The sequence below is a fragment of the Aotus nancymaae genome, unplaced genomic scaffold, assembly GCF_030222135.1.
Source record: "Aotus nancymaae isolate 86718 unplaced genomic scaffold, 86718_ANA_hifiasm-v0.15.2.pri h1tg000115l, whole genome shotgun sequence".
Classification (NCBI taxonomy): Eukaryota; Metazoa; Chordata; class Mammalia; order Primates; family Aotidae; genus Aotus; species Aotus nancymaae.
Window position 1 is genome coordinate 2,871,351 of NW_026988530.1, and position 25,014 is coordinate 2,896,364.

Below are 25,014 nucleotides of genomic sequence, written 5' to 3' on the forward strand. Positions count from 1 at the left end.
TGATGAATTTTAGCATAAAGTCAGCCACCTTTGTGAACAAATAATTTGAATTAGACTTCATGCTTTGAGATGAAGGCAAGTCTCTATGTAACTGACTACTATAGTTCTTGACAGAGGGATCACCATTAAATACACTGAAGTCTACAACTGATGGTAGGGTACTATTACATTTTAGTGGGGGAAGGGAGCACTTATATTACTGTAAGATATATGTAAAAATTAAAACAACTCTGAAATTCCTGATTCACTATAAAACCTTCAGATGCAGACAAAAAAGAAGAATGCAAGGTTGCTCTTCTTCCGAGTTAGCTCCAAATAAGGAAGTGGTACAGGTTGGGTATCCCTCATCTGAAACGCTTGGGACCAAAGGTGTTTCTGATTTCAGACGTTTTTGGAATTTAGAATATTTGCATATACATAATAAGATATCTAAGGGATAAAGGCTATGTTTCATACATACCTTATACCCACAGCCTGAAGGTGATCTTATATAATATTTTAAATAATTTATGCATTAAATACATTTTTGTGTACTTATGCAAGGAATTTTACACTTGTAGTGTCTTGTCAACACCTGAAAAGTTCCGGATTTGGGAGCAGTTTGGATTTTGGAATTTTGGATTAGGGATGTTCACCCTGAGTAGTCTGATAGCTAAGAATGCAAACTTCAGAGCTGATTTATGTAGCTTTGAATCTTGGCTTTACTACTTACCGAGACCTGAGGAAAATTAAAAGCTACCACATAGAACCTAGTGAATTTTTACATATGAAGTACTTAAAATAGTGCTTGGCACAGAGTAAGCAGTATAGAAATGTTAGTTAGCATTCATTATTATCATTACCAACTATAGTGTTCAATAGTTAGTCATCTGTATAGCTCCATCTTAAGGGTGGGGTGTGTGCGTGCATAGGATTTGTAATGGGGAAAGGTCATAGTGCTGATAAACAAGTTAGAAACTTCTTGAGGTCCTAAGTATTTGAGAGAAAAAAAGATAAAAATCTAAAATAATCTTTATTCAATAAACATCTACTGACATACAGAATCACTTGTTTCCTAATAGAACCTCCATAATAATGTATTGTCTGACTTAAGGTCGGGACTCTGAAGATACAGAATTGCTTTGCCCTGGATTTCCGGGCTATCCCAGTTAATTCCCAGGGTGGATTTCTTTGGATATTGCCAGAGTCTGGGGAGATGTCCTATTTCAAGTGTCCAGCAAAACCATTTTTGTTACCGCTTTACATTAGAAAAGCGATGTTATTGTCCAAATTAAAAATAGGACACAAGATCTGACAAGAAAAAAAGTATAGATATGCAGAATTTTAAGACGTGGGAATATGTGTTCTGATCATCTTATGAAGAGCACATTTGTTGTCTCATGATACTCTAGGTGCTCAAAACATTATAGAATTACAACTGGGCTACTTCAGAATGGATCATGGCAGATTTCATTATACAGCCATGGTAGTTCTCATCATTATGACATTGTTATATCACCATTTCCTTCCATAATCTTATCCTTTATAAACAAGGTGATCTTATATTCTCCCAATGCATGCACATATATATATATATATATATATATATATATATATATATATATATTACTTCATAGTCTAGGGTTTATTTATTGGCAAATACTTTCTTCCTATCACAATTCTTTAAGAATCTGATTTGATTTTCTTTAAACATACACACACACACACACATATATATATATATATATATATAAATTGCATTTTAGGTTTTGGGGTACATGTGAAGAACATGCAAGATTGTTGCATAGGTACATACATGGCAATGCGGTTTGCTGCCTTCCTCCCCATCACCTATATCTGGCATTTCTCCCCATGTTATCCCTCCCCAACTCCCCACCCCACACTGTCCCTCCCTTAGTTCCCCACTACAGACCCCAGTGTGTATGCTTCCCAATGCATATCTTATCAAATGGAATTTATAATGTTTTAAAAATGTATCCTATCACTATAAAATTATTTTTTGAATTTCAAAATTCTTACCATACTGAAATCATCATGCACTTTCTTGCCAGTAATTCTAGGGCATAGTGGGTTGCTGGTGCTGCAGACTCTCCTAGTACTGTGCCCACACAGACTGCCAACTCCAGTTCATTTCCACGAATCAGGTATGCCATAGCAAGCTTGCTCAATAAGAAAATAATTTCTTCAGTTGCATAGATGCTGGGTAGGATCATCATTCCCCTCCAAGCTCATAAAGCAGATAAAGCAGTATTAACCTATAAATCAATTATTCTTATAAAATATTGACTGTAATATTCCTATAAAGTAGCTATGTAAGAGTAATTGCACCTTTTAGGTGGAAAAGTTATTAATGAGACATACAGAAAATTTTAACAGAGCAGAATTAAAGAGTTTAGAACCCTTGGTTCTATTTCTGTTGTTAATTAATAACACTCTACAATATTCTCAATATGTCCTTCACTCTCCATATCAGAAAAAAAATGTAAAATTTTAAGAGCTTCTTCAAGATTATGTAAGTTATCAATCATTTCCTAAAGCCAACATATCTAAGGATAAATGCAAAATAGAATCTATATCTTTACTTAACATTTTCCTTATTAAATTAGTGAGTCAAGTAAAAAGTACCTTAAAAATATAACTTGTGAATAATATACTGAAAAATAAGTGCTTTCATTTGTATTTTTTCTTATAATCCTAATGACTACATGTGAAATAGGTAAGTCAGATGTTCATGTTTTCATTTTAGATTTGAAGACATTTGAGATTCTGAGGGTTAAATGATGTGCACAAAGCCAGTATGTAAGAGAAACAAGACTCAGTTATTTTGGGTCCAAGTCTAGTGACTCTTTCCTTTACTATACTGGTGCTTGTCATGTATGACAAAATGTTTAAAGCAAGGTTGTTACAAATATGTATCTTTTTTTTTTTTTTTTTGAGACGGAGTTTCGCTCTTGTTACCCAGACTGGAATGCAATGGCGGGATCTCGGCTCACAGCAACCTCCGCCTCCTGGGTTCAGGCAATTCTCCTGCCTCAGCCTCCTGAGTAACTGGGATTACAGGCACGTGCCACAGTACCCAGCTAATTTTTTGTATTTTTAGTAGAGACGGGGTTTAACCATGTTGACCGGGATGGTCTCGATCTCTGGACCTCGTGATCCACCCGCCTCAGCCTCCCAAAGTGCTGGGATTACAGGACAAATATGTATCTTGTGGTAGAAATAAAAGAAAACAAGAGCTCATAGTTCATGTGTGCTTAAAACAAGAGCTCATAGTTTATGTGCACTAATTAGGAATGCAATTACTTAATTACTCAGGCTTGGAAGGCATGCAAAACCAGATCTCACACAGAAAGTCACTGTATCTTTTCCTCTGAAACACCATGATATTATCTAAACAACTTTTCATTCACATAAACCAATTTTAAGTGTCGTACCTCAATATTATCTACGGCAAGATGGCAACATGCGGCTAGTGCTGCTCGGCCGTCTTGAAAATACCATTCTGCCAGTTCTTTACTGACTGTATGCAGGAGTCTAAAAAGAGTAAATGTATGTATTCTATAAAAACAGACATATTCCGTTTTAAAAGTGAACTCATACTTTTTAAAAGGGATGATAAAAAGACCAAATAAAATTGAATTTGACATGCTTGATTTAAAGACTTGTTTTTGGAAAAAAATAATCAGGAAACTGGTCTTTCCAAGTATATGCTCTGATAAGCCTCTATCTCCCTCAATACCCACAACTGTCAGAAGAGAAGCCTGATTTTAAAAGCCTACCGTCATGAATTGGACAATTTATGACTCAGCTACAGGGGAAGTTAAGCTTAGAAGAATTACAGTTTGAACTGAAATTTTTCAAAATTTAGGTGGGATCCAAAATACAGCCAGCATATGTTAGCTTTTTAAAATGTCAAGCTTAGAAATGACAGAGAATGGCAGTAAAGATCCAGGCAAGAATACATTATTCCTAGCACATTATTTGCTTAACATTTCATGATCCTCTTCTACTCGATGAGTGTCTTAAAAGTTTAAATATCCTATTTTCTAGGGTAATAATAGGAGCAAATAGAAAGGATGGGGGAAGGCAGACTACTGGATTAAAAAAAGGTTAAAAGGCTGAAAAATTCTAATTTCCATTTCTTTTTAAAATAAATATCGGGATTTCTTCTTTAAAAGAAGACCAAATGCTATTTTAGACACCAATAATGGGGCCATAGGATTGTAAACTACATTACTATGAACTTATATACACTAACTTTAGATTAAAACATGAATAAGAAGTCAATCTTATTTTCTTTCTTTCTTTCTTTTTTCTGGAGACAGAGTCTGACTGTCATCCAGGCTAGAGTGCAGTGGCACGATCTCGGCTCACTGCAACCTCCGTCTCCCGGGTTCAAGCAATTCTCCTGCCTCAGCCTCCTGAGTAGCTGGAACTACAGGCGCACACTGCCATGCTCAGCTATTTTTTTCTATTTTTAGCAGAGACGGGGTTTCACCATGTTGCCCAGGCTGGTGTGGAACCCCTGAGCTCAGGCAATTCCTGAGCTCCTGCCTCAGCTTCCCAAAGTGCTGGGATTACAGGTGTGAGCCACTGTGCCCGGCTCACCTTATTTTCATCATTGGTCCTCTCCAACAGGTTTGATTAGTTTTTAAGTGTATAGTGCTTTACTTGCAATCTCTCTAGTGAGATGCATTTTGCTTTTCTGAAAGCTATATAAAATGTGTATAAACTGTGTCTCCATGCCTGAAATTTTCCAATTCATTTAGGAGTAGATGCTGTAATGGAACTGTATCACGGTGAGAAGTGTGGTTGAGGCAGTCAAGTCCTCAGTATACAAAGAAGGATGAATTATAGAGGCTTCAAAAATTCCTAAAGGGAAGACAACCATAAAAATACGGACCCAAAGCAAATAAATCACTCACTCATTGAAGTCTTCCTTGTAGATATCATCAGAATATGAAGCCCCGTTAGGTGTAGAAACATGTAAGGTTTGCATATTTCCTTCACAAGCAGCCTAGAATTTAATTAAACATTATTCTTTAGCTAATTATTGATAGCTGACAAATTTCAGAATACTATTTTGAGCAAAGTATACTTAATGTTTGAAATTTATACTATAATTTGGAGATAATCTTAGCATTTGAGAAATGAGATGTTAATTGTGTGTAGCAAAAAAGCTTCCAGTAAATTATTACTAAAAAAATGTTTTCCAAATAGATGGTATATAACATTCAGCAGCACATGAAAAGTTTAGAGTTCAGAGATACTCGTGTGTTTAAAGATCTAAAGTAAGTTCAGCTGGGTGTGGTGTCTCATGCCTGTAATCCCAGCACTTTGGGAGGCTGAGGCAGGAGGATCACCTGAGGCCAGGAGTTTGAGACCAGCCTGGCCAACATGGAGAAACCCCGTCTCCACTAAAAATACAAATATTAGCTGGGTGTGGTGGCGGGTGCCTGTAATCTCAGCTACTCGGGAGGCTGAGGCAGGAGAAGCGCTTGAACTGGGAAGGTGGAGGTTGTGATGAGTTGAGATCGTGCCATTGCACTCCAGCCTGGGTGACAGAGTGAGATTCCATCTCAAAATAAATAAATAAATAATAAAATAAAATAAAATAAGTTCACTGTGACCAGAAAAAAAATAGTATGATCTAAAATGATGAGATAGAAGGCCAGTGAGGAGGGCAGTAGCCACGCCCTTTGTGATTTTATCAATTCTGTGTGGGTGAGCCAGTCAACACAATCTTCTCCCTTCTACATGCCCACCCATCCATGTATGCGGCTGGGGTAATTATGTGCTTGTACCTGTGCAACAAGCAGAGCTTCTTTAAGCTGACCTCTTGACATGAAAAAATGAACTAGTTTTTTCACATCACCAGTGGCTATGCAGTATGGAATGACATCATCCTTATCTTCCTGGATCAACTGGTCGGCTCTCCTAATAAAATAAAGACAGTTTTTTAAATAATATACTATTTTGAAGGTTTTTAGGTGAATTGAGATTTTCTGAAAGTATGGCTAAAATTTGTAGCTGATTTCATAAAGCCCTTTGGCATATCACTTTTAAAAAAGACATTTTATAATCAGATTACATGTGGAAGACAGATAAAAGTTTTGTGAAATAATAAATAATATAGGTACTTGTTTGCCCTTAGACCATGACATAAAATATGCCTGAACATTTTAGGTCTTAAAATCAATGTCGTTTATCTATTAAAATGGGCAATTAATTTATTCAAAAATATGTTTCAAACAAGATATGTGTGATAGGATATCAGGTGGATTAAGCAACTATGTGTGTATTTATATTGTTAAGGACAGATAATTTTAATTGTTTTAGGAAGCATAAAATGAATAGAGAGCCTTGAAAGTCAAGTAGCTTAAAAATCACTAAGACGGATAATATAGAAACATATTAAGTTTCCATATGTGCCCTAAGTGATGAAGATTAAAGAAAAATATTGTTCCAGACATGTGAAGGGAGAAAGGGGATGGTAATTTTGGAGACTGTGAAGAGTGTACATGTGTCTATTTCCATATATCTGTCTCTGTCTCTCTGCACCTATTACTCTGTGTGTGTGTATGTGTGTGTGTGTGTGTGTGTGTGTGTGTGTGTGTGTGTCTTCCCATCTAAGTCTCAGGCATTTTCTCAGTGACTAACCCCTACCTAATTCTACCCTCAATGTTTAACCTCAGTTTTGTTTTAAAATAACCTGGAATATTAAATTTATGCTAGCATTTGTATTAAACCAGAGTCCAATTTTTAATCTTTGGGTAGGGGTAGTATTTTTCATGCTGAAAATAGAAAATATTTTTCATGGTATTTGCTAGCTAACTGTTAACAGTCTCTAATTTCACAGAGTCATCAAAGTACTCCTCAACAGCTACGTTTTTACTATGTGACTTTGATTTTCTTGTTATAGCTGTTTAGAAACAAGCTGGTTAGGAATAATAATCTACTTCCCCTGGCATTTGAAACTATGATTTAGAGACTGACAATCTGGATGGATGACTGGATCTATAAAATACAAATGCAGGAGTTGTGGAGAGACCATTTTCTGCCTACATGGGCTAAGGGGCAGAGAAAATCAGGCGTTGGCTTTTAAAGACAAATGAAATAGAATTGGAAGAGTTTTGTATATTCCCATCTGCATCCTCCTTTTCCTTCCCCACTAAATCTATTCTAATCTTGCTTCAGTCTCCTTCTTTCTACCAAAACAGCTCTTACTAAGATCAACAATAACCTCCACGTTGTCCAGATTTCTTCTTTGGGCTACAAAATCAAGACTGCCTATTGAAAAATGCCACTAAAATCACAAGAAACTTCAAGCTCAGCATGTCCAAAGAGAACTAATGATCTTATGTGCCATTTGATTCAAATCCTAATGTTCTTGCTGCTGTTGTTTTGGTTGTTTGTGTTTAAATCCCAGTGATTAGCAACAGTTCTATCCAGCTTTTCAAACCTAAAACCTAACAATTATTTGTGACATCTTCCTCATCTCTATTACCAAATCCAGTTAATTTTAACTCCTAGATATATCAAATTTGTCTACTTTCCTCATTCTCCCCCGTCACTACGTATGGCATCCACGCTACTGCTGTCTCCTGACTCAGCTCTTCTAATGGCCTTCTAACTGATCTCCTCATATCTGCTATTGACCTTCTCTAATCTGTTCTCGATATTTCAGCTTGTGCAGAGTTTCTTTTTTTTTTTTTTTTCTTTTTTTTGAGACAAAGTTTCGCTCTTATTGGCCAGGCTAGAGCGCAATGGCACAATCTCGGCTCACTGCGACCTTCACCTCCTGGTTCAAGTGATTCTGCTGCCTCAGCCTCCCGAGTAGCTGGGATTACAGGCATGTGCCACCACGCCTGGCTAATTTTGTATTTTTAGTGGAGACAGGATTTCTCCATGTTGGTCAGGCTGGTCTTGAACTTCCGACCTTAGGTAAGCTGCCTGTCTCAGCCTCCTAAAGTGCTGGGATTACAGGCATGAGCCGTGCCCAGTCAGCTTGTGTAGACCTTCTAAATGAAAAGCTGGTCACATCCCCTTCTACCCTATTTAAAACTAAAACCCTTTAATGCCTTCTGTTCCTCTTAGGATAAAGAAAAATTTTAAAAGTTTACTATGTTTACAAGGCCCTAAAATGTCTAGCTTGTGCCTACCTTTTTACTCTCCCTTGGCATCACATCCCCCGGCTCCTGCACTTCAGCTACAGCAGCCTCCTTTCACAGAGTTCCTATACTCTGCTCCCTCAGCCTGGGATGCGTCCTCTAGCCTCTTCACTTGGTTATCTCCTATGTATTCTTTATAGCTCAGTTCATATGTACCAATCTTGCTCAGGTTTCCTTTGTTCCAATTTATCTGAGGATACAGCACATTTTACACTCATAGATACCTAATATAGAAAGCAATGTAGTAGCATATTAATACTAGATGCTAGTAAAGGATGTCAATAATCATGCATAATACAAAATGTTTACTTTTATTCTATAATGTTAAGTGACTCCACCTTGGTCTTAAATGGAATTCCGTTAAGTTTTTGCTGACACTGAAATAATGTTTTGTGAAATAAATAGCCTCTGCTAACTTGCTTTATTAAGGATTCAGTGAGGGCAATAACATTCGCAATTGTGCTGTGAGGGAACAGGGACTTAGAGCTTTGGGGATTCTTAAAGCTCAGGAGAAGGAGCCTGAAGTCTGAGGGCTAGAATCAGCCTGTTGCTTAACTTACTGTTGGGAGAGCAGGTGCTAGGGAACAGTCTACTTTCCCACGGCAAATGTGTTAATCCTTCTGAAATTTATGTTTGGCCTTTGATTGCTTTTTACTTGTGTCTGTAAGCAGCAGTTGATTTTTTGCCACTAAACCATGTTCCATAAAAGAAAACTCCAAATTTCTGTTTTTAATGCCAGAAGAAAGGTAATTACATAATAATATGTAGTACTCTATAAGCTTAGCACAGTGATTGGCATATAGTAGGCATTAAATAAACATTTGTTAAATGGATGAATAGCATAGAAAAGATTAGAATAAAATAGAACAGAGAATAATCATATGTTGTAGGTTGAAATGTGTTCCTCAAAATATGTTGAAGTCATAACCAACGATACCTGTGCATGTAACCATATATGGAAATAGAGTCTTGGCTGATATGATTAGTTAAAGTAATATGGCACTATACTGTATTAGGGTAGGCCCTCAATCCAATATGACTCATGACTTATTAGAAGAGGAAATTTGGGCACAGAGACGCACAGGGAATAATGCCATGTGAAGATAAGGGAGAGACTGGAGTGATGCGTCTAAAAGCCACAAGATGCCAAGGACTGCAGGCAACCAGACACCCAGAGAGAAGCCTGGAACTATTCTTTCTCAGAGCCTCCCGTAGAAACCAACTTTGACAAAAACTTCAATTTACACTTCCAGCCTCTAGAACTCTGAGATAATACATTTCTATTGTTTTAGGTCATCATTTTATGGTAGTTTTCTTTTACAGCAACCCCAGGAAACTAATACACTTGAAAAAAATCTTGTTGGCTTACTGCAGTCTAAAACAAGAATGTTTAGTTAAGTTTCCTCAGTAGTCAGATTCTTCTTTATCATCACTGCCTCCCTCGTGTCCATGGGGAAGAAATGGCAGGAATTAGGGCCTGCAGAGAAATTTTTGAGATAATTCATAGTAACAAATCTATGCTAACCTTCAGAAAATCTTACCACTTATGTTTCAATAACAGCTTACTAATCAGTGAGTATGTTTGCTGATCTGTCCTTCTCTCCATTGATATGGGGAAATTTGCCCTCTGCTATCTTCATCAGAGGTCAAGTCAAATCCAAGAACACCAAAATTACTTGTAACTCTTTATTATATCAGTGGATATAAAATTCAGTTATTATTTAAGACAACATAAGAATAAGAAATCTCAAGAGCTACTCCCATATTTATATACTACTTCTATTTTAACATGATTTTAAAACATCTATTTTAACACGGACTCTCTGTGCCTTACCGCTGCATTAACTTCCTCCAGTATTTCACAGAGACCCCCGGTGCAATTGACAGGGCTTTGTCCCACTAGAATGGAAGGCAAAAAGAGCAGAAGCATATTTATTTTGGTTGCAATGTGCAATTCTTAAGACACTTAAAAAATAGATTTGTAGTTATAATATTATAATACAGTATTTTTAGAGTTCTTGAATCCTGATTTGGTACCTTCTTACTTCTTTTTGTTTTGTAATCTTAAAAAAATCTTTAAATAGCACTAATTTTACCTCTCTCGATAATATAAAAGAGGATGGGCATGGTGGCTGATGCCTGTAAAGCCATTACTTTCGGAGGGTGAGGGGGAAGGATTTCTTGAGGCTAGGATTTTGAGACCATCCTGGGCAACAGAGTAAGACCCTGATCTCTACCAAATTTTTTTCGTAAAATTAGCCAGGTGTGGTGGTGCACAATTGTAGTTCTAGCTACTTGAGAGGCTGAGGGGAGAGGATTGCTTGAGCCCAGGGGTTCGAGGGCACAGTAAGTCATAATCACATCGCTGAGCTCCAGCCTGGGCAACAGAGTGAGACCTCATCTCAAAAAAAATAAAAAAGTAAAGACTGTATTAACATGGTTAAACCCCAACGACCCTCAGTTCTTTAGGGAAGGACTAAATGGCTGGTGTTATCACTTATAAAAGTGTCTCAAACTTGATGGAGCTTGAAGAAGTTAAAAATAATATTTATTTTTTATTGTTATCTTTTAATTCCATTTTCCACAAATTTTTGAAGTCTCTACATATTAAAATATTTTAAAATAAAATATGTAAAATTCTATTATTTAGGGAAAATCCAGTCCTAAACCTAGAGAGAAAGAAAAAGATGGAAGGAGAGACGGAGAGAGGGAGAGAAAGGAAGGGGAGAAAAGGAATAGAAACTAAAATATGTACTTTGAAAAATACGTTGACTCATCTTCTAATACAACTCCAGAGTAATTTGTTCTACGGTGTTCAAAATAATACTAACATTTTTATTTCACTGCTGCTTATATTGAACAAATATACCAACTATTTTGATTTTGTTCCTTTCCTATTCATTTTAATAAATTGTATTTATTGTCATTTCTTCATTTAACTGATAATATAATACTTGTCTTCATATTAAAAATTAGACTTCTATTGAAGAAGCTCATTGTTTAATAAAGGCTGATTGTGAATTGTGACTGTTATACGAAAATATAGATTTCACTGAATTCCAGTCTAGAGTGGAACTGAGAAGAGAATTTTCTGAAATATCACTACATGAATCAAAATTTCATTTTAATTAAGGCTCTTCAAAGCATTAAGGTTCTACTATAATTATCACTAGAAAATTGGTAATTAACTAGAAAATAATGTTAAATTTTAAACAGGCAATTTTTAATACTACATATTTAAAATCATATTACCTAAAACGTATCTCACAATATAGTTTCAGGGAAATCTGTCTCTAATGGAAGAAAGAAGTTGGAATGTAGATTAAATTAACTTTGAATTCACCAACCTCCTTCAATAGAAACATGTTTAATAAGCAAAAAAATTAAATGTTTACCTATCCCCACAATATTAAGCTTAAACAAAATTTAAAAAATTCCTAAGGAAGTGATTATGAATGACTCTAAGGACACCCATATTTCTAACAACTTGCACAGTTTTATGGATTATTAAGTACATTGATGAACCTGCACAACAATAAAATTATTAAGCTTCACAAACAGATACCTGATTGAGATAGCATTTGATTTAAAGACAATTTAAATTACATTGAATCAAATATAAAACTCAGAAAGCTAAAGAATTACACTGTTCTACCAAAATTTACTAATTCCTTTCTCCTTAACTTTTGATAGATCTCTGCAGTAATGCTGCTTAACGGAGTAACTTTTAGTTAAATATTTACTATTTAATAAGGAAAATTTTTATGTTGCTCCTAAATTAAATACTTCTAAATTTATAATGCCTTTTTGATAACATTTTAAAATGGCACATTTTATTGTTTGGGGTCAAGCAGTAATTCATTGTTTGTCTTGAAGTATATCGAAAGTAAAACTGTGAGCCAAATTTAAGTTTGATTTATTTTTAATGTGACCATATTGTTTAGTTTTACTTTATATTATTTACAAGCATTCTTAATATCACTCTTTGTCACTAAACAATGAACTAACTTAGACATTTTAAAAGATGATAAGCTATGAAATAAGTCCATTCTAACCTTTGTTTTGGTGAGGCAGGGAAAGGAAGAATTTTCATTGAACTAAAATGCATACAAAGAAAAGGGAAAGGTCCAATAAGTTTACACAAACTGAATATGCCCATGTAATCAACACCCAGGGTCAAGAAATAGAAGCCCTATTCTCCCCTGTGTTCCATTGTAGTCACTACCCATCTACCAAAGGGTAGCAAAAGCATAAATTCATCCTAACCTCTTTGTAAAAATCAGTTCTGTTGATTTAGTCCTCCATTAAACAATCAGGATGTGTCTTAGGACCATTCTTTATTAGATGATACTCAGCAGAAACCCTTCTGGCCAGTGCAGGATTTAGTTATAATAAGTAGTATTAGCAAGGGGATTCTACTGTGAACAAATTAGCCAACATAGTTGTTTGTTTGTATGTTTGATTTTAAGAAGTTAAGATTCCAGCCTAGGGCAGTAGGTCTCAAACTTCAGCATGTAAGAGAATAACATGGAGGGCTTATAAAAACACAAGATGGCTGAACTCCATCCCTACAGTCTCTGATTCTGTAGGTCTGGGGTGAGGATGCATAGGGGTCCCCACTGATGCTAATGCTGCTGCCCTGGAACACTCTGATAACTATTCTCCTAGAGTCTACACTTAATATCAGATTGGCAGAGAATCAATTAGATCTTTAAAAAATATAAGCTTTTTTTTTTTTTTTTTTTTTTTTTTTGAGATAGGGTCTCTCTGTAGCCCAGGCTGGAGTGCAGTGCTATGATCATAGCTCACTGCGACCTCTGCCTCCTGGGCTCAAGTCATCGTCTCAGCCTCACAAGTAGCTGGGATTACAAGTGCTCATCACCATGACTGTCTAATTTTTTGTGTTTCTTGTAGAGGTAGGGTTTTACTGTGTTGCCCAGACTAGTCTTGAACTCCTGGGCTCAAGTGATCCACTCACCTTGGTCTCCAAAGTGCTGAGATTCATATTTTTAAGACTTAAAATTGAGTATATTCTTAGTATTTAGACTACTATGTTAAACTCATTAGTTTTACTTTAATAGCACATTACCTCTCCAAGTTCAACCATAAGTTCACAGTATCTCTGAATTTGTCCTAATCTCAAGTGGATTTCAGCAGCTTCCTTCAGTCTTTCCTCTTTAGTAGGTGCACCAATACCGCCACCAAATTTGGACATCTTGACTGTTGTTAGTTCTTGAGCTTCAGACTGGTTTAAAAAAGAAAACAGAAATTTAAAACTTTTGTCATATTTTATTTTGTATGTACCATAATAATTTGTTGTATATTTCAAAATAACTAAAAGAATGGAATTGAAATGTTCCTAACACACACAAAAAGATAAATGCTTGAGGTGATGGATACCCCAATTACTCTGATTTGATCAATACTCATTGTATGCTTGTATGAAAATATCACATATACTCCATAAACTATTATGCATCCATAATTAAAAATTTAAAAAAATTGTTATTATTTTTTAAGACAGCGTCTTGCTTAGTCGCCAGGCTGGAGTGCAGTGGCGCCATCTTGGCTCACTGCAACTTTTGCGTCCAGGGTTCAAGTGATTCTCCTGCCTCAGCCTCCCAAGTAGCTGGGACTACAGTCACACGCCACCATGCACAGCTAATTTTTATATTTTTAGTAGGGATGGGGTGTCACCATGTTGGTCAGGATCAGCCTCCCAAAGTGCTGGGATTACAAGCATGAGCCACCACACCTGGCCTAAAAACGTGTTTTACAAGAGTTCATAACAGATGATCATATAACATTACATGAATACATATTTCGAAAGCATATAGCTCTAGAAAGTCAATATTTTAAAAATATATTTCTCTATAAAATATGATATCTTTATAAACATAATATTTTGGAGTGTGTGTGGGGGCAGGACGCAGGAGGGGAGAGACTGAATCCCATTGTCCTTAAGCCTCTCCAGGTGTTGTAGTTATACAGAACAGATAAAAGGTAATGATAAAGTAATATGCAACAATACAGAGAGGCTGCCTCTCCTATCAAATAGATTTTGCAGTTACAGTCATTAGGTGTTTAGTCTGCGATGAAAGAAGCACTTCCTTTTGATGGAAAAAACTGCTCTTTATGAGCAGTAGATCCGCATATCTGGCACAACTGTCTCCATGCTCTAACAGTTAACTATAGGTATTTCAGAAAATATATAAGCAAGTTTTTCTTTCTGGTCCTAGAATAGGTTTTGCTCTTAGTGCTACAGATTGCTCCAGGGGTGAGGTAACTACTAGATTTTACTGAAATTCATTAAGAGCTATAATATGATCATTTTTCATTTAACATATCTAACATATCCCAGAATAGCCTATTAGGCCCTTTGAGACTAAAATTAGAACAGTCCATATGTCACAATCATCTGCTAATATGGGAAAGATAAAGCATTTCAAGGAGTTCCAAGTGACCTTTAAAGAATTTCATGAGATTCAACCTATGATAACCATGATTAACTTAATCTGTTCTCAAGTAATTCACTTTTATGATCGGTTCTATCAAAGATTTATCTCTTCAGTGTTCATTTATTTAAGTCTACTAATGTAATCATACATGTTTCAAAAATCATTTTTACATTACAATAGTGAAAAGGCAAAAAAATTTGCTTGGGTATGTCATATTTGCATACTTTACTCACTGTTCTAAATTTAATCAGATGTTTCAAATGCATTATTCCTTTGCAGTAGTTCTGAGGAAGTAAGCTATCATCCTGTCCTTCGATCACAGCAACCAAGTTCCATACATTGTCACTGCCACCTGGAGGCTAAAAAGTTGATAAAAAATAAATACGTAATAGTGAATTGAAAACCTCATAGTATTTTGCATCTTCAAAAATATTATAATGCAGGCATATCTAAATTTAAAAATTAACAAAATCTACATTATCTCATGTATTGTTTCTGGTTTTACATTTGCTTTCTTGTAGGGTACAGATTATGTTAAGAGGTACCCAATGAATTGGAATGGTACATGCAAATATGTGAATGACAATAGTTGTAATGATTCATTTTGGCTAAAGGGAAAATGTTCGCATTTAATTCCTATAATACTTACGGATAAACATTCTGAAAACCATCTTAGTTTTTTCATTCTAGAATTACCAGTTAGTTTTTCTATTTCTTGTCTAATATCTCTTGACACTTTACCACACAGTAGAGGAGGAGTGCCTGGTTCTACAGCATAATCTGAAAAACAGACATAATTCAGTGACAAAAGATTTCTCAGAAAACATTATTGAGAAATAAACGTTAATATATGTATATGTTCCATACCAGTGTTCCCAATAATCTCTTCCCAAGATCTGTCTGCCAGAATATTTATCTGTACAGGAGTGATTAAGGGTGTTAATGACCAGAGTCTCACTGTAGAATCACGGGAGCAAGAGGCCATAGTGAAGGGGCGACTGGGATGGCAGGTTAAACCTGATGAAAAAAAAAACACCTTATTTTAATTAAAGTGAACATTGAAAAATATTCTTTATTTATATGCACTTTATAAAAATTCTACAGAATTGAAGCTATGAAGAAATATTCTGAGTAACTGAAAGGTTCACAGTCAACCTTCTACCTGAATTTAGTTAATATATTGGCTGAAAATAATACAAGAATGCAATATTTTATATATTCTATATATATGAATATAAAATTGAGTAACTATTAGAGGCTGGGCATGTTGGCTCATGCCTGTAATCCTAGCAATTTGGGAGACCAAGGCAGGTGGATCAGTTGAGCCCAGGAATTTGAGACCAGCCTGGGTAGCATGACAAAATACAATCTCTAGCAAAAATAAAGAAATTAGCTGGGTATGGTAGTGTGTGCTTGTAATCCCAGCTACTTGGAAGGCTGAGGTGGAAGGATCTCTTGAGCCTGGGAGGAGAGGCTGAAGTGAGCCGTGTTTGCGCCACTGTACACAACCCTGAGCAACAGAGCCAGAGTGAGACTCTGTCAGAAAGAAAGAAAGAAACAAAAAAAGAAAGAAAAGAAAGAAAGAGAGAAAGAAAGTAAATAAAGAGAGAGAGAGAGAAAGAGAAAAAAGAAAAAATTACTAGAAAGCAAATGGTCATGGTGAAAATGTTAAAATTATATTTTGTGTGGTTAAGCAGCAACAAGTATGCTACAAAACAGACAGTATACATAGTATCTATGACTTAATGGATGGGCAGATGACATTCTAGTAAAAGATGAAGAGTTGGGGACCTTTCAATGCAAATATCAACAAATATGTTTCTCTCCCACACTAGGTCCCACATTGCCTTGGCTAAAAGGCCATTGTGGTCAAGCATATGGATCTGATTCTGATCTAGATTGAGGTTACTTTCTCTAAGAAATCATTTTTGCTTTCTTAATCCACCCATTTACTCCCATCAAGGTTTAAGAATGAGAATAAATACCAACAAGAATGAGAGTGAAATAATGTGCAAATGGTAAGTAATCTGATTTTCCATACTCACGTCAATTACATTTAGAAACTTGGGGTTATATTAAAAAATATATTGTACTAAACATCTAAGAATAGAAGAATGGTTAAATAAGTGGTATCTACCTTATTACTGATTTCCTGTTCTACAGCTTACCTCTGGAATGATGTTAAAGGAAGGGAAAAAAACCTAAGCCATACATATATATATGCCCATTGGAATATGTGTGCATCGTGTGTGTTTGTGTGTACACAGAAACACAGACACACCTGCAGACAGGAGGGAAAAGACACCACAGTGCTAACAATTGTCATCTTCTGATAATTTTTCTTGACTCTCTCTTCTGTGTATTCTGGTATTATAATAATTAACATGTATATTTTCTAATGAGAAAAATGTTATTGTTAAATGAAACACTGTATAATTTCTTCAAAAATACTGTATTCCTCAGAAATTATAAGCATCATTAGTATGTCAATATAACAAAAACACAAAAGAATAAGAGACACTTTACCATATACATCTGCACCGTGATCATACACAGTATCCAAACAAGTTCCTTCTCGCGTGTCCCATACTTTTATAGTATAGTCCCAGCTGCCAGATACTAGCAGATATGGAATCTCAGTATTCCACATTAATCCCCTCACAGGTGCAGTGTGTCCGCTAAGAATACTTATGCAAGCATCTTGAGTATAATCCCAGATTCGAACAGTACTGAAACAGAATATTATGGATGTGATAACATTCAAGTCATAATGTATCTAGAGTACTAACATATACTTAATAGAGCACAATAATTATTTATTAGCATATCTAGAAACATTTTATGTCTCAAGATATAAGGTTCTCTTCATTTTAATTGAAAAAATAATAATTGTATATATTTATGAGTAAACTGTGATATTTTGATACATGCTTACAATGAGGAATAATTAAATCGAGCAAATGAACAAATTCATCCCCTCACGTATTTTTCTTTATAGTAGATGGAAATGAATATTTAACTAGGCTAGTGCTAGCTTATTTAAATATATTTCCTTTCTTGACTTTTACTCTTCATTTCTTCCTGGTAGTAAATATATTATTTCACAGTTTTTATGTGAATAAGATTGCTTTGTTAAAATGAAATATCAAAAACAGATATAACCAAAGAGGAAAAAATATGACTAATAATACAAATACAATAATTTAAGATATTAAGATTATTTGTAAATTATAAAAGCATAACATGTATGATAATGGGTATTATTTGAAATGTCACTTCATATTTATCTTTAATCAATACAGCAAATCATTCCTTGTTTTTGTCAGTGATATAAGTTGCTCAGTCAGTGTAGAATAAATCTCAGATCAAGTTAAAAATTTAAATATAACTGGATTCATGAAATTACTTGTATCTATTGATTGTACAAATGTTACTGAAACTAAAATTTGAACTCACAATTTAAGACCTCCAAATGCTAATTTTGCTTAGATGATTCACAATATTTGTTTAGTCACAGATACATGTCAAACTGACAACAAAATAGTAGTACTTCAAAAGTATTACTATTTTGCGCTATATAGGAGATAAATTATATATTCTTATATCTTATGGCATATACCTTTCTGCTTTATATAAAAAGTTTCATTTCAGCCGGGAGTGATGGCTCACGCTTGTAATCCCAGCACTTTGAGAGGCTGAGGTCAGTGGATCATGAGGTCAAGATACAGAGACCATCTTGGCCAACATGGTGAAACCCTGTCTCTACTAAAAGCACAAAATTAGCTGGGCTTGGGGGCGCGTGCCTGTAGTCCCAGCTACTCGGGAGGCTGAGACAGGAGAATCGCTTGAACCCAGGAGGCAGAGGTTGCAGTGAGCTGTGATCACACCACTGCACTCCAGCCTGGCGACAGAGCAAGACTGTCTCAAAAGAACAAAAAACAAAAAAAAGTTTCATTTCTTCTTTGTATCAAATAATTTAATGTTACTGTAGAGGCCACTAGAACAGTGGTCTTTTCTTTTACGAAATGTTCGGTAGTTAGGCTTTGAAGTCTCAAGGCATGTTTTTCGGTCAAACCTAAGAAAGGCTTTTATGTGACCCACTGCAAATAAGTAGTGTCTGAGGCTTTCCAGACTGAAGCACAGCATCTGAGAGTTCTGCCATGAGTACAGTAGTATAACGGATTTTCCTACCATTCTGACTTATTTCAAGTCATACCCTGCAAAAATCTCATAATTACTTCTCATTAAATTTGGATTTATGCCAAAAATTCAATGAAAATGCTTAATCATTCAGTACTAAATCTGTGGTTCCATGTACTATGACTTTTACTTGCATAAAGTAAGATTTGTCTTGCCTAAATTTATTCCATCTTCAAATAGTAATTAAACTATAGTATATAAATCTATCTTGTTTGAATATAGAAAAAGACAAATTTCAGAAACTCTCACAGAGCCAGAAAAATGTTAAAACATTCTTATTTCTAAGATATCTCTTCTTCATCCTAAAATTTATGATCAGCTTTTACTCTATTCTTGATGAAAACACAGTAAAGCTGTTTTCCATATTAACATAAGAATAGTATTAAAAACAAACTGTTCTATTATATTTATTTGCTTCAGATTTATTATATTCCCTGAAAGATCTTTTTAAAATTTTTGTTTTTGTTAATTTTCTTGTTAATAAGCTAGAAATATACAAAATAAATAAGGAAACAAAAATTATGTATATAATGATATTATAAGCATGATATAATTTAATTTAGTTTGGGTTAAATGCAATTAGGTACTTGTTGACTACATATTTCTAATATTTCCATATATATGCCAGGTGTGGTAGCTCATGCCTATAATCCCAGCACTTTGAGAAGCCAAGGTGGGCAGATCACCTGAGGTCAGGAGTTAGAGACCAGCCTGGCCAACATGGCAAAACTCTGTCTCTACTAACAATACAAAAATTAGCCAGGTATGGTGGTGCATGCCTGTGATGCCAGCTACTTGGAAGGCTGAGGCAGGAAAATCACTTGAACCTGGGAGGTGGAGGTTGCAGTAAGCCAAGATCACAGCACTATATTATATATAGTATATAATATACTCTCTCTCTCTCTCTATATATATATATATATATTTAAACACATAATTTGATCCTATAAATATGTACATTTCTAGGCAAATATAAGCTTATGATTTTAAGGACTAAAAAATTAGAATCCAAAAATACATACCCATCATCAGAACCACTGCAAAGAATTCCCTCTCTCAGAGGAGACCATTTAACGTGAAACACTTTTGCTGTATGCCCACTAAATACTTTCAATGGTTGATCTGAGCTGGTGGCTACATAATAAACACGAACATTTGTGTCTTCACAGCCAGTGGCTATCATGTCTCTGAAATATAAATGGAACATTGACATAGAATAAATATGATATATATTACTAATAATTAAAGGTATATAATATTTTTCATTTCTAAAAGTAGAATTTTTGCTTCCTTAGTAAAGTTAGACTAAAAACTTACATATGTGAAAAAATCATGTATAATCACACTACTGCTCATTTACAGAAACTGCGCCAGTAGGAAAAGAGTTTCTTTCTGTGTTTTCTTTTAATTGGTTGAATTTTTATTTTATTTATTTTAGGTCAGAGGTAACAGTATTTCTATTTCTATAAGTTCTTTTTCAATATGTCCGACTCATAATTTTCCAAATTTTTCTTAAATTTTACATTTTGCAATACTTAGGTCTTAAGAAGCATCTCAAATGGTGAGTGATGACATTTGCTTACTTGCTGGTGGGCAAATTATTATTATATGCCCTAGCCCATTTGTTAGATTTTTTTTTGTGGCATGGGTAGAAACAACAATATTCTTACTAGAAGTTTTCTGGAAAAGCTCCCTGGAGACCAGGGTGGCATGGGTAGGAACAATAATATTCTTATTAGAAGTTTTCTGGAAAAGCTCCCTGGAGACCAGGGTGGCATGGGTAGAAACAACAATATTCTTACTAGAAGTTTTCTGGAAAAGCTCCCTGGAGATCAGGGTGGCCTCTTTGGACAGTAAGTCACAGTCCAGTTTTCCATTCCTTTTTGATGGCTTCCCTTCTTTAAGATGCTTCAACTATTCGACAAAACTATGGATCCCCCGGAAATAGAATAAGATCTTTTCATGTTCTTTGCTCATTGTTCTCACAATAGTGAGAATAAGCTAAGCAGCTACTTGTACCTTCGTGGTCAAACTTGGAATACTGCTAGGAAAGAAATTATGAGTACTAGGCAAATCTGTGGAAATCACAGGCCTGCCAGAATAGTCTACTTGAGGAACACTTCCTCTAACCATCATATAAACAGTCTCCACATGCTAAACATAAAGAAAGGCAGTTACATACTCTGCATTCCAACTGTCATCAAAACCTTTTCAAAACTTCAAACTGTTGATTTTGTCACCTGGGTTATAATGTTTATATTTATTTAAGCCCACATGTAGAAATACACCAGTTTGCAAACTGGCATGCTAATCTGTAAATGTGCAGATTACGTCTTCTCAAGGCCCACTGATAAACAAGATAGTTTCTACATTGGGGAAAATATATTTTGCATATATATATATATATATTTACATGTATACATGTGTATATTTTTATATATATGCATATGCAAATACATAGTCTTAGAATGATATCATAATGATTAAAATATGCACATACAGATACATAAATTATAGTCAGATACCCTAGAAATAAACTTTGGAATGTTCAAGGTTCACTTACCTACTGAGTTGATAAGTGGAATATGAATACAGAATTAAAACATTTTAAAAGCTTTTGAAAATTAAAAATGAAGTTTATTAGGTATGCTTGCTAGGAAGCATAATAGTTAAATATAAAGGACTTCCAGTATCATTTGAAAAGAAAGCTTTCTTAACTAACTAAACATATTATACGAATAGCTAAATTTTATTTATTACCTCTATAAAACAGAAATAGGAATGTGAAACTGTTCTATTAGTCTATTCACTGGCATATTTAACAAATATTTATTGAACATCTACTTCTTTCAAGGCACAGTGAGGGTGAGCAACTCAGTGTTTTGCTAAGAATATGCTGCTTAACACAGAGAAGAGCTGGTGATCTCAGAAGGCTTACATTTCAGATGATGAAACAGCCAAAATGCAACCAGGCAACAAATAAAATTTAATTTTATTATATTAAGTGCTCCAAAGGCATATTATATGGGAGACTCACTTCATATGGGGGTCAAGGAATACTTTTCTGTGTTTTTTGAGCTGAAAGCCAAAAGATGGGTAGCAGTTATTTATGTCCCACCTAGGTAGGGGTATGTGGTGTAAGGTGGGAAGTAGAATCCTGGGTAAAGGGGACCAGCACAAGTGAAAGCCTTGGGATGCAAATCAGATGGCTAGTTCAGTAAACTGAAAGCCAATGTGTTGGATGCAAGGAGCAAGGGAAAGAAGGCAAGGCTGGGAATGAGATTAATAAATAGGAAAAAGGTTATTCAGGGACTTTCTTGTAGTGCTTGCTAAGAGTCTCCATTTTATCCTGCAGTTAATGGGATAGTATTGAAAGATTTAAGCAGTAGAATGCTATGCTCTATTCTTGTGTTTTAAATGTTCATTCTTACTGCAACATGGAGAGGTGGAGTAGGGAGAGAGGAGGTGATAATAAAGGGTATAAACTGTAGAAGTGACTTAGAAAGTTTCTGCAGGTTTAGTGGGAGGTCGATGGTTAGGAAAAAAAGAGTATTTATAATTTTTTTCTTTTTCTTTTTTTAAATTTGAAACAGGGTCTGGCTTTATCACCCAGGCTGCAGTGCAGTGGCACAACCATGGCTTACTGCAGCCTCAACCTCCTGGGCTCAAGCCATCCTCCCACCTCAGCCTCCCGAGGAGTTGTGACTACAAGTGTGCCCCACTAGTCTGACTAATTTTTTCTTTTTTTTTTTTAAGAGATGAAGTCTCACTATGTTGCCCAGGCTGGTGTTGAACTCCTGAGCTCAAGTGACCCTCTAGCCTCAGCCTCCCAAGTGCTGGAAATAGAGGTGTGAGCCACCACACTCAGCCAAGAAGAATATTTAGATGGAGAAAATGACAGGACTTAGTGGCTGATTGAAAATGAAAACTGAGACATAAAAAGGTATAAAAGAAAATGCTAAGGATTCTGACTTTAGCAGTTTTCCTTGTTAGCAATATTGGCCACTGAGATAGGAAATACTGGGGATGAGCTGATAGTGAGCTTATTTTGCATATAACCTTAACAGTGTGTAAGGCCAGTGCGGTGGCTCACACTTGTAATCCCTGTACTTTGGGAGGCCGAGGCAGGCAGATTACCCGAGGTCTGGAGTTTGAGACCAGCCTGACCAAGATGGAGAAACCCCGTCTCCACTAAAAGTACAAAATTAGCCAGGCATGGTGGTGCATGCCTGTAATCCCAGCTACTCGGGAGGCTGAGGCAGGAGAATGGCTTGAACCCGGGAGGTGGAAGCTATGGTGAGCTGAGATTGTGTCATTGCACTCCAGCCTGGGCAACAAGAGCGAAACTCTGTCTCAAATACAAAAATAAAAAACAGTGTGTTACACATTCTTCTACACTAACTGGAGGAAATATGGGTCCATTATTTTGTAAAACATGTGATTTGACTAGAACACAAGTATAATTAGGTTTCAGTACCTTAATCTATATTTCCCACATTTATTATAAAGTAACATAATTCACATTGTTTTTGACAATCTCTTAAATTAAGTTTGAATTTTTATATATATTTTATATGCCATTAAAAGAGGCTTGAAACACAATATTCCAGGAAATGCAATGAGTAAAAGGTGTAATTTTAGTGGAGATTTGACTTGGACTTAATTTTAAATATAAGCTGATTTTTACACAATAAGCACTTGGCTGTTAAACAAGATGCACCTTTCAAAACCAGGCATTTAAGTTCCATATCCTGGGAAATTACCCAGCGCCAGAGGCTTTGGCATCAGATGGCGGACAATGCAAAGTCATCGTGGAACACTACCACAGCACAGATTTCTAAGTGAGATGAAAGGTAGGGCCGCATTTCTGTGATAGAAGCCTTACATGTGATGGACTCATTTCCATTATTCATTAGTTAGCATTATGTATTTTTCTTATTAGAAAGTTTTTTTGAGAATAGGAAATTAATATTTGTAAATCATGTAAAAACTTCATGGAATAAAAATAACTAAAATAAATGAGCAATTACAAGGCTATTTCTCAATTGCTAGACAAAAAGGTATTGTATAAATAGAGTGATAAATATCACCTATGGAAATAGCAGTAAACTTTATGGTCATTTAAAATTTCCAAAATGTAGTTATTATTTATTTCAGAATAAAATACTTACTTATTGTTTTGGCTCCAGTCACAACCAAACACGGCAGCTGGATGCTTATATTTGTGTAGCACTTTACCATCAATTGTTCGAATAATACTAGAATTAGTTATAATATGTTAATAGAATAACAACATTCTAAATGCATTATTCAAGGAAACAAAGTCAGAATTATAAATTTTAAGTAGAAATATTCCAGGATACAGATCTTGCCTATAAAGCACAAGGAACATTTGAAAGTATTGTAGAAATATTATCAATTACAAGTATATTTGCATCACATAATATAATTATGGTAACCTATAATTAATAGAAGGTGGTAAATTTTGATTTAAACACTATTTTCTTGGCCGGGCACAGTGGCTCATGCCTATAATTCCAGCACTTTGGGAAGCCAGAGAAGGTGATCACTTGAGGTCAGGAGTTCAAGACCAGCTTGGCCAACATGGTGAAACCTCATCTCTTCCAAAAAATACAAAAAAAGTAGCCAGGCATAGTGGTGCACACGTGTGGTCCCAGCTACTCAGGAGGCTGAGGCAGGAGAATCACTTAACCCAGGAGGTGGAGGTTGCAGTGAGCTGGGATTGCCCCACTTCACTCCAGCCTGAGCAATAGAAAAACAACAAAAAAACCTATTTTCTTACAGAAATTTTAGTTGAGGAAAATATAATCCAATACATTTTAAATCATAGTGATATAACATATACATTAGATTTTAAATTCAAAATGAGGTAATTCAAAATTTATAGTGTTTAAAACAACTATTTATAAAGTTGGTATTATGTGCCATTACACCAAGGCTAAGACATTAAGTCATAACTTTTCATTGTATATTCGCAGTAATATAACTAAAATTCAGAGATGATCCCCCACGTCCTGCCATCAGAAAAGGATTCTATATAATTCAACTGCAAAAATAAAAGCTCTATTACCATACTCTATTATTACCACAATGCAAAAGCTATTGATTCCATTTAAAAAAAGTGTGTACTAATTAACATATTATGAAGTTTTAGAAGTGTTTGG

The 25,014-nt window shown here is 35.3% G+C and overlaps 1 protein-coding gene across 4 annotated transcripts in view; it reads right to left on the reverse strand.

Moving 5' to 3' along the window:
- WDR17 (WD repeat domain 17) overlaps positions 1-25,014 on the reverse strand; it is a 118,330-nt gene that overhangs the window by 16,213 nt on the left and 77,103 nt on the right. For all 4 annotated transcript variants that reach the window (XM_064371046.1, XM_064371045.1, XM_021670105.2 and 1 more), the window contains exons 11-22: positions 24,001-24,087; positions 19,852-20,016; positions 17,156-17,358; positions 15,497-15,646; positions 15,279-15,409; positions 14,863-14,988; positions 13,261-13,416; positions 10,006-10,070; positions 5,805-5,937; positions 4,926-5,017; positions 3,435-3,534; positions 2,020-2,159 (exon numbers count right to left, since the gene is read on the reverse strand). In XM_064371046.1, coding sequence (XP_064227116.1) covers positions 2,020-2,159; positions 3,435-3,534; positions 4,926-5,017; positions 5,805-5,937; positions 10,006-10,070; positions 13,261-13,416; positions 14,863-14,988; positions 15,279-15,409; positions 15,497-15,646; positions 17,156-17,358; positions 19,852-20,016; positions 24,001-24,087 — 1,548 coding nt within the window. The remainder of the gene's footprint in view (positions 1-2,019; positions 2,160-3,434; positions 3,535-4,925; positions 5,018-5,804; positions 5,938-10,005; positions 10,071-13,260; positions 13,417-14,862; positions 14,989-15,278; positions 15,410-15,496; positions 15,647-17,155; positions 17,359-19,851; positions 20,017-24,000; positions 24,088-25,014) is intronic.